This window comes from Fusarium keratoplasticum, chromosome 2, assembly GCF_025433545.1.
Source record: "Fusarium keratoplasticum isolate Fu6.1 chromosome 2, whole genome shotgun sequence".
Lineage (NCBI taxonomy): Eukaryota > Fungi > Ascomycota > Sordariomycetes > Hypocreales > Nectriaceae > Fusarium > Fusarium keratoplasticum.
The window spans coordinates 958,460-968,856 of record NC_070530.1 but is presented as its reverse complement, the minus strand read 5'-3'; the positions used below and the strand labels follow the sequence as shown (position 1 = coordinate 968,856).

The 10,397-nt window shown below is 52.4% G+C and overlaps 1 protein-coding gene across 1 annotated transcript; it reads left to right on the top strand.

The window, feature by feature from the left end:
• Window positions 1-3,324: 3,324 nt before the first annotated feature.
• NCS57_00222200 (uncharacterized protein) lies at window positions 3,325-5,169 on the top strand (the record flags this gene model as incomplete). Its single annotated transcript, XM_053052256.1, has 3 exons — window positions 3,325-3,521; window positions 3,575-4,561; window positions 4,617-5,169. 3 exons carry the CDS (start codon window positions 3,325-3,327, stop codon window positions 5,167-5,169), a joined length of 1,737 nt encoding a protein of 578 aa, XP_052917502.1.
• Window positions 5,170-10,397: the final 5,228 nt, after the last annotated feature.

The following is a 10,397-nucleotide window of genomic DNA, read 5'->3' as shown; positions in this document are numbered from 1 at the left end:
TTGTAGACAGAGGCTAAAGTTGATTGACATGTTCTCATTGAGAGCTAAACATCAGCTGATCAGAAAAAATCGTAGAGTTCGTCTATGTCGGCCTACAACTCGTCGTGAACTTCCAAGTTGTCAAGAATCACGGCGGACATCAGCTCCTAGGGTCTGCTAATCGGGATCTACCGCAGCAATCGTCCGGCTCGTGGACCACATAAAACGTCCTTTATTTTCTAATCATCATACTCTATGATCTCCTCTACTGCCATTCAACCCGTTAGAGCGGAGGCCTCAACTCATCGCCAAGAACAACAGTGGTTAAATCGCCGAGTCACCCCACGCAAGAACCTCAGGCGTTATTTCAACAGAAAAGACATTGGACAGCCCGTACGTCGTACAGGAGCGGGACATGATTCCTTTTGTAAACGGCTAATCAGCAGATCGGCTTTGACATTACACCCCCTGGCCCGTCACAACACCCTTGCATCCCAGTCCGCGCAGTAAGAACCCAAGAAAATCTTGCATAGATCGTTTGATATTCTGGTGAGGGTATCAATGCTTGCGGAGCATGGGGTCGACGGGGTTTTGCTTTGGATTGGTCTCGTGATGGAGGTAATTTCATCCACTGGTTGGATGGTTGGCATATGCAGATGGCAGTATTTGGACGAATTGGATATTTCGCGCTTTCAAGTTGACCAATTTTTTGAGATCTTCCCGTGGCAACTTACAGGGACCAAACGGACACTCGGATGAACTTGCTACTGTCCGCCTGTGTAACTGTACCGTCGCAATAGTTCCTGAAAGCGGCAATATACGGACGGGACCCATCGACTCCCTAGTTAACCGTGCCCCTCGATCTCGAATCATTATCTACACTATAAACTAGCAGATCCAAAATTTCTTGCACTAAATGGCACTAGTATAGGCAACCAGGGGAGCCCTTTATTGCCATGTACGTCACTTGTCTAAGGCGACTTTTCAGAGTCGCCAGACCACAATTACCTGTTTGGGGGAAAACGATGCGAGGAAGCACGACCATGATTCATCAAAGACAAATTCTCCGGGGGATAAAAAAAAAAAAAGAACTCCAACAGGGCTGTCAAATTCGGCGAACCATCCGAATGCTTCCGACCCCATGGTGGGAGGGAACCATGTTTGGCGAGGGGAGCCACTCTTTGATGGCGTGTCCGGGATTGATTACTTTCTGTTATCAATCAGGATCATCAGCTTTCCTGTAAATAGGTAGGTTCATTCGCCTGCTAAACGACGGCCTCATCCGTTGTCAATTCCCGATGCTACGTATAGCCTGAGCTTTTTAGATGGCCAGGTCTCTCCCCCCCCACGCCTCTGGCTCGGACCACATCTTGGCAGGCATTGTAGCATTGAGATGGTCCTTTTTTCCTTGAGGTTCCCACATCTAAAGGCAACAGGATTCACGTCGTGTTGTATTGGTGGGTTGAAGGTTGTCTAGTCCGCTTTTTCCCTATCCACCTTGAACCCATGGGGGGAGGGATCTTGTTCCTTTCAACCCCATCTCCGCGTGACCTGCCGGTGGCCTCCGTTTCGAGTATTTTTTTTTTAATTACTTGCCTATGCCAGTGCCGTGTAGACTTGGCGGATATTGCTCAAGCCGACTGACCCGATCAATTCAGTTGTTGGTCATGTCGTTGGCCACAGTGAGCTAACGCACAAGGGGGAACTATAGTAAACCAACAGCGTCGAGAAAAAGTCTCCTACGTATGAACAATTCATTCTCACTGGCTGTCCGGTTCTTCTCAAATAACGTTACAGAAGTACCCTGGCCCAAAAAGGTCCGGCTTGGCGGGCCCATGTGGACTTGCGGAGTTGGTCTGAGCATCTTGAAAGGACCGATATCCACCGCTTGAGGGAACAGGTCTCATGCTTGCCACGGGATACAGGCTTCGCTTCTGGGCATCCGCACCAAGAAAACCCCAAATGGCCGGCGTTAGCCAACACTGTAACCGATTTGCCCCCAAGGACAGTCCTTCCCGCTTGAAGCGCCACGCGTGGGATGAGACCAGATGTAAATGGCACCTCGCCTCGAGAGGCGAGATCCTCTTTTAGCCTTGGCCTGATTGATGATCTTATCTTATCTCCCATCAACTGAGTGAATAGACGAGGTCGAGCTGCCACCCCCGGCACTTCTAGACGACGGCTCGCAGACGCCCCTCGACGCTTGCGCCCCTTGACAAGCGCCAGGGCTGAGACGCCTCACCTTAAACTCACGACCCGGAGAAGACTTTTCTCATCGTTAACTCAGGTAAAAGATCAGTCGAGATCGTAAAGAGAGAGCAGACCATCTCCATTAGCTTTCAACGCATTGTTTCTCCAGAAACGCCAAGAAGAACCACAAGAGAAAATGAGAAGAGTGAAAAAAAAAGCAAGCGAGGAACGGTCATAAGCCGGGGTTGCAGGGGCCCTAACCATGCAAGCCAGAGGAGAAGAGCCACGAGAACGAGCGTCTTGGCAGAAGAGCGTCCTGGCCATCAGAGGGTCCTAGAGTGCCCTGACTCGCGATTGAGAGTCCTTTACCAATCGCTCGGGAAAGAAGGAGTGTGAAATTTTGTCACAGGAGAGCATTGCTTGGCTGGCTTCCAAGGATCGCGTGGGATCAACAGAAACTGTGCCCGATATATCAGCTTATCAGATCATCTGATAATGCAGAAAAAGAGACTGAGAGACAAACGGTATCCTTGCACATTGTCGAACCTTTGAGGCGAGCTCTTCCGATGGGGACAATCCTTCCTTCAACTCCATACGGCAACGATCTACTCATCAAGTCCCTATACACGGCCCAATCAGACCCCATGGCTTTCACGTCCGATGCTATATCCCATGTTTGTTACCCACGCGGCCCAACTCCACCTTGGAGGTACATACGCCCTACGACCTGATGGATCCTGCGATGCATCTCTCCCTCTGTCCCACTCTCTCGTCCTCTGTTCTTCCCTTCTCGTTCTCGTTCGGGGGCCCAGCTTGGCATTAGTCCGACTTCCGGAACAGGCGACGGACATGCTTCTCTGTCCAGGACAGGGTCAAACTGTAAGACGATCCCTGCAGGATCCAGCGAGATGGCCAGCCCGATCCCATTGACTGCTGTACGGACGAAGAGCTCCTCCGTCTGGCCGTTCTGTATGTGGATGCAACGTTGTGTATAAAGTCGGACCGTCGCTGTCACTCTGCTCTCTTATTCTCCACGCCTGTCCTTTAGACCTAAGAGTGCCCTGGCCATCTAAAGCCCACTCTCTCCCCTTTCAAGCTCTTTCAAGTACCCTTTGAGCCCACAGGTGTGCGAAACCGGCCTCTATCCAAGCAACAATGGCCGCCCAGATCAGCCCGGCGCCAGCCGAGGAGCGCGACTATGAGAAGCAGATCAACCCCGAGAACCAGGTCAACGACTATCCTGACAAGGAGAGCGACTCGGAAGACAGCGGCATCAAGCAGGATGGTGTCAAGGCGGTCGAGGCCGTTACCCAGATCTGGTCCCCAGCCATGATGTGGGCAGTCTTTGGCTTGTTAGTAGCTTCCACGCGGTTTTTGGTGATCAAAACAAACTAACGTCACTCAGCCTCTACATGGTCAACTTTGTCGATACCCTTCTCCAGGCCGTTCACGGCAGTCTTGTGCCCTATGTCACCTCATCCTTCAACCAGCACGGTCTCCTTGCCGTCACCAGCGTCTTTGGTTCCATCATCGCCGGTGTGAGCAAGCTGGCCATCGCCAAGATCATTGATATCCGCGGCCGTAACGAGGGTTTCCTACTCATGATCCTCATCATCATCCTCGGCATGATCATGAAGGCCGTCTGCAAAAACGTCGAGACATACGCCGCCGGCCACACCTTCTACTGGGTCGGCCACGTCGGTCTCAGCTACATCATCGACGTCGTCCTCTCCGACATGACGTCGCTCCGCAACCGTATGATCATGTTTGGTCTCTACATGAGCCCCCGTCTCGCCTCGACCTTTGGAGGCCCCAAGATCGCCGAGCTCTTCCTGAAGCACTCGACCTACCGATGGGCCTTTGGCTCCTTCTGTATCATCCTGGTCTTCTTCTCCATCCCCGTGTCCGCCATCTTCATGTTCCACGAGTTCAAGGCCAAGAAGATGGGCATTCTCCCCGAGAAGAGCGGCCGCAGCCTCTGGGAGTCTACCAAGTTCTACGTCATCGAGTTCGACGTTGTCGGCATGCTCCTCACCATCGCCGGTTTCTCCCTCATCCTGACCCCCCTGAACATTGCCACCCGAGCCCCCAATGGCTGGGCTAGCGACTACATCATCGCCATGATCGTCGTTGGTGTAGTCTGCCTTGCCGGCTTTGTTGCTTGGGAGAAGTGGTGCGCCAAGGTCCCGTACATCCCCTTCAAGTTCCTCAAGAACAGGACCATTCTGGGCGCCTGCTGTCTCAGTGCCTTCCTCAACATGTCCATCTTCGCCTGGGACACCTACTACATGTCGTACCTTCAGGTCGTCCACAGCCTCAGTGTCTCCCTCGCCGGCTACACTCTCAACGCCTTCTCCGTCACCTCGACCATCCTGGCTCCCTTCATCGGACTGTAAGTCTATCCTCTCCAATTCATGAGCACATGTTCCTTACTAACCCTTCCTTAGTTTCCTTCGATGGTACGGTCGATACTACTGGCCTGCTGTCTCTGGTCTTCCCTGGTGTATCATTGGAACTGCCCTCCTCATCCACTTCCGTCACCCCGGCGTTGAAGTCGGTTACCTCGTCATGTGCCAGGTGTTCCACGGTGTTTGCGGTGGTATCTGGGCCATGTGTGGACCCCTCGCCATCATGACGCAGGTCAACCACCAGGATATCGCTGTCGCCCTCGCCCTCTACTCCATGTTCGGCTCCATTGGCCAGGCCATCGGCTTCGGTATCTCTGGTGCCATCTGGACCAACGACCTCCCCAAGGAGATGTACAAGGCCCTTCCTGAATACGCCAAGAACGAGACCGCTGCGCTCTACGGCGACATGGTCAAGCAGATGGCCGACCCCGTCGGTACCCCTATCCGCGACGCCGTCATCCACGCCTACGGTGTTGTCCAGCGACAGATGGTCATCGCCGGCTGTGCTTTCCTGCCCTTCATCGTCATCTGCGTCCTGGTCTGGCACAACAAGCCCATCGACCGCAAGCAGACCAAGGGTAACGTCTTCTAAACGTGCCCATGAGTATCAGCTGTGCTGGATGAGAGACGTTGACGTCTTGACGGTCTTTATCACGCGGCCACGTTGCCATAAAACTTAAAAAGTACTACTTTGAGATATCACATACATAGTTGTTAAAACTTAATTCGATTCTTCACATAAAGTCATGTCTAATGCTCTTTTTCTGTGCTGTCTTTCCTCCACCAGATGACATCTATATCATCAGGCCCTATGTCCATCCCACATTTTCAAGGAAGACACAGTGACAGAAACATGACAATAGGGGCCCTAGTACGTCTGTACTATCCAGTCTTTTCAGATAATAGTAACACACGGCTACGTACTCAGTATACGCTTGGGGAGCAACACAGCGACCAGTCAGTCCATTCAGGGGCGATATGACCAAGACTAAAGCTGGAAATCCAAGTCTTTGCGTGTGTGCCACTGTTGCATACACCGAGGAAATTGCAAGGCTGAGACTCGGGATGGCCAACGTGTCAATAGCATATGTATGGCTTGCCCACCTGCGTGTGATTATGCAAGGCACGTTGTTGGGGCAAATTCAAGTTGCTAACTGTATGCGGCCACTGATAATGCCGGGCTGCCAACATCAAATCATCTTCTCGACCCAGACATTGGTCAATGACCTCTCGCAGAGTAATTTCTTGGCAATTTTCAACACCAGAGCCCCCAAAGTGCAAAAGCATCCCGCCCATCAGATGACCTGACTTTCATCGGCGCAATTGCGTTGGAAAACTCTCGACAACTTCATCTCAACGGCGTTCAAGAGAGACAAACTAATGCAATGCATGAGATATCACTCTTTGAGCAGACCAGGCTCTACAGCTCGCCGTATGAGCACAACTCACAACAAGGCTTTGAGTAACATCATTACGCATAGCTCAACGGATGCCCGCGTCGTATTCTGACCTCGTGAGCTCGCTTATACCTCAGCCGGCGCGAGAAGACGCCTGATATGATACTCATCAACTGCTGTGACACCTATACCATTGCGATAGCGCCAAAGCAAGTCGAGTATCATGCTTGGCTCTCTATTTCCCGCATCGGACATATCAATCCGAGGTCAAAGCACGTATTATCATCCCATGCCTCGTCAAAGCTGCAACCACCCGCGCTCACAAGATTCATTACCCCCCTGGTTTGTGCAACCCCGAGCCCCTCTCTCTGCCACGGCCACATCGAAAGGGGAAAGGGCTCGTTGCACAACTTAGCGAGTGGCTAAACAAAGTGTATGAAGCAGGCTCGGTGGGAGCGGCTATACATGGTTGATAGCAGCTCAATGGGTGGTTGACCATGTTTTTGCCCTTCGCAGAAAGTCAATTCGACTCAAACCAGAGGGAGACATCGCAAGTTCTTCATTTTCGATACGTGTGCTCGAAATGTCTGATTTATCGAATGATCTTGTGCATAGTTTATTTTGCCATTCAACATCTTTTGTAAAGAGTCTCTTATATACAAAGACACCGCGGAGAACGGTTGTCTCTCTTCCCAAGGTTGGCACATCCAATCGGGGGGTGCATCCTCCTGGACCCAGCCCGGGACGATGTCTCGAAAACAGCTCACCGCAGGCTTTAGCTCTCCCTCTAGGATCCCCAGTCGAGGGATGAGATCCCCATAGGTTGGATCGAGAGCATGCGAAGAGCTAGAGAACGACCTTTGGCGATGTTGGTGTGCGCGTGCATGCGGGCGATGAAGATGCTGCTTCCCGCTAGTCTCCAGTCTAGGTCGGAAGCTCGTTGCTGATCCTTCGGGGGGACAATACATAGAGCGAGTGAGTTTCCTGCCTTCTCGGTTGGGAGTTTCCCTCCAAGGCAGGAAGCGCTTCCCAAAAGGATGCCCCTGAAGTCCGACCCAACGAGGCATATCATCTCTATAACTACTCCAAGATCACCAAAATTCCCCAAACACCTCGTTCAAGATCACTTCAACGTTCCTAATGACCAAAGACGAGTTACAGGACAGCTCAGGAGCTGAGATTAGTCGCCAAGGGAAAACAACACACCTCCCTCCCTCAACACCAAAAGCCAATGACAACGACACTCATGTTTCTCGCCCACAGCCTATCGGCCACAACCTGTGCCCCGAGCCGGAAAGAGACATTACTGAGAATGAATCAGTTTACAACAATCAGTTCAAGCAAAATCCACCGGCAATGACTCGATTTCTGGCTGAACGTGATAGCCCTTGGACTGTCTTTGGCCAGACGGGCTACCCTACAGCAGAGACACCACCTGATTTTGGCACCAAAACCACGACAGGAGAGGCCACTCATGGTTCAGCAAGCGATCAAGGGCACGAGAACAGTCTAGTTTCAGAAGGTGGGAATGGGCAAGTCGGCAGTGAGGTCAAGTCTGTTTGTGATGGAACTCAACGTGGGAAAGACGAGGCTGGGGTTCGACAGTCTTGAAGTGACACTTAGCGTGTTGCTGAAGACCACATGTCTTAGATGGCGCAATTTGAACAGTGTTTTCGGAATCAACCAAGAAAGTCAAAGGGATGAATAGGTGCGAGTGACCTCTAGGAATTCTAGGTATGAAGATAGAATACTATAGGCAACTTGGCTTTGCCAAACCTCAGCATAAGCCAGTGGTGGCGGTTCACAACTATTTCGTTAAAAGACCTCTGATATTACCATATATACCATGTCAACGCTTGGCGAGTAATCATGGCGAGGGCGTGATAGTCAGGTCAAGATATTCGACAAAGCATTCTTCGAGTCCTTGGCCTTGGATTACGGAGGTGGGTGATAAGCGCACAATGCCCAGCTGATACTTTAATTGATCTGGAACATGCTCAGCATCCCTGAAATTAACTCACATTCTTCCCCAGTAGCACGGACTCTTGCAAATGATCTCGACTATTGCGTGAACTTGGGAGAGCTTGAATGGTCAAGCGGCGTAGAGAGGATAGGACTCGTGATGATGGCGACAGGAGTCGTCCTCGACAATTGATGTTTGTTAGGTTCTCGCTTCCAGCTGGAGGCAAGACATGGCCCCCACGGTTCAGGCATGGGGGTTTCGCTGTTGGCTGTGAGCGGCCTGTCCAAGAGAGCTGAGCTCCGATTTCCACAGCGAGGAACAGGCGGGCGGAGGTAATTGCTCCAGCAGATCGTGAGCAGCAAGCAAGGGCATCCGATGCTCCGACGTGGGAGTGAGCCGTGTCGAGTCGTCGTCATTCTCCCCACTCTGCCATTTTGCCAAGGGCATCAGCGCTGCTGCAGGCGGTCGAATGTATTAAAAGTTAATCGTTGGCAGCCATTGAGCTGGCATCCATCTCGTGTTGGCATCTCGCTGACCCAAGATGGCCAAGAGATGCCAATGTGACGTGACCATGAAGGGAGAGAGATGGTGAGCAAGATACGGGCACCTTGGTAGGGTTGCAAGGCATGTGCTGATAACACGCTTCCGGTAGCAGTGGTGGCAGTGGTACTGAACGAACATTATCAGGGTTCACATAGAGTGAGTGACGTGCAATTGATTCTTCTGGCGATATCGTGTTTCCCATGAGGACTCCAAAGTGCCAATGCCATCCCAACTTTGTCGGAAATTGCGTCCTCAACCCAACCAATCACGCCCCAATCCTCCTTGCGTGTGTGGAGCACTTTCAGGCACCTTGGGGGCGTGGACGGGACAATGCCCGCTGACAGTCAGGGCACTCAGCAAGGGGTCATCCGCTGTGGCGCCCAAATAGGTCGCTGAGCAGGCCTCGGAGCATCCACGATCAGCAGCTCTAGGGATACGGCCAAAGACAGTTAGATCATGAGTCTATATTCGTGCTGTTGGGGGATTTCTGGCAGCAGCCGGACCCAGGCTAATGTCGTTGTACGAGGTTGCTCAAAAGCAAAAGCAGGGTGCGGTCAGTTGAAGCCTGAGCGCTGGCTGCTCTGAATCCGAGACGCCAAGGGGGAAGCCTCAGTGAAACGATGGACGACACGGTTAGGATAAACAAAACAAAACAGACAGAAAAACAAGACAAAGGGGCATGCATAAAGAGGCTGCTGAGTGATCTCCTCTGCATAAACCGGCACCTATAGGCTATTGGGACGGCGCTGCTTTTTTCTGCCGTGTGCAGTCAGCTCGTCCCCATCCAACGATATCCATCCAGTCAGCCAGGTCTCGATAGCTCCAAGAGCGCCCCGGCGCCACGAACCCGCTTGCCAAGTCCAGGCCGGTGGCTTGGGCTCTTGGGAATACACATGGTGGAAGTACCGGAAGTCCATGCGCCCTCAGATTGATGAGCCGGGATACCCGACCGATACTTGGCGCCCTGGTCACTCGGCACACTTTTGGCTTCTCGTACCCGCCGGCTGGGCGCGTCCTACCCGGCGAGGTTCGTCCAGTGAGAGGCCAGCTCTGGACGGGGAAAGTAACCCCCCCAAAAAGTAGATCCGTTGATTCTTGGAAGGTGTCAGGTCGCATCGTCACGCTGGCTGACAGATTCGGATGGGCCAAGCAAGCAAGCAGCAAGGAAAACAGAAGCAAATCATCGAGAAGCCAGGAATAACGGACAATTCCAAGCTTCTGCTGGCCACTCAAATTCCTGACCTGGCGTGCTCTCCCCACCATTTGTGTCTCTGACCTCCCTCTCTTTCTCTTGGGCTCATCTCTTGCACATTCCCTCTGCTTTGATCTCATAATCCATATCTCGCTCCCTCTCCCTCCGACCCTGCTCCTGTTCCTGTTCCTGTTCTTGTTCCCGTGTTCCTTCTCCCTCTCGTGTTCTTGCAAAAGAGGACAAAGACGAACCCGCTCTGGTCCCGCCTTCCCCCCCAACCCTGGCCGTTGCAACTTAAGTCAAAAGCGGCAGTCACAAGTCGCCCGACCCGACTCTCCCGCTCGCTCAGCTCTTTCCCAATATTTGGGCCTCGTCTCGTCTCCTTGACCCAATTTTTCCCCGGTCTTCCGAGTCGCTCGCTACGTACCTTTTTCTTCCCTCTTGCACTTGCACTTGCACCTGCATCCATCGATTCGCATCCTCCGTGTTTCGTCTGCCGCTCGCCCTTTGTTCTTCCGACCAACCAACCGCCGACCGTGTCGTCAACCACCGACCGACCGACTGTCAAAGGACCGACCAAAAATTTAGAGGCACGCGCTCTTTCTCTCTACTCACTCCGGTCCCGTCCTGTCGATCTTCTGGAAGGCTGAAAGAAGAGAGAGGCTGGGAATAAGCCAAGCACCATCACGATTTTCAAGTGGCTTGGGTGACGACACGACTTGGTC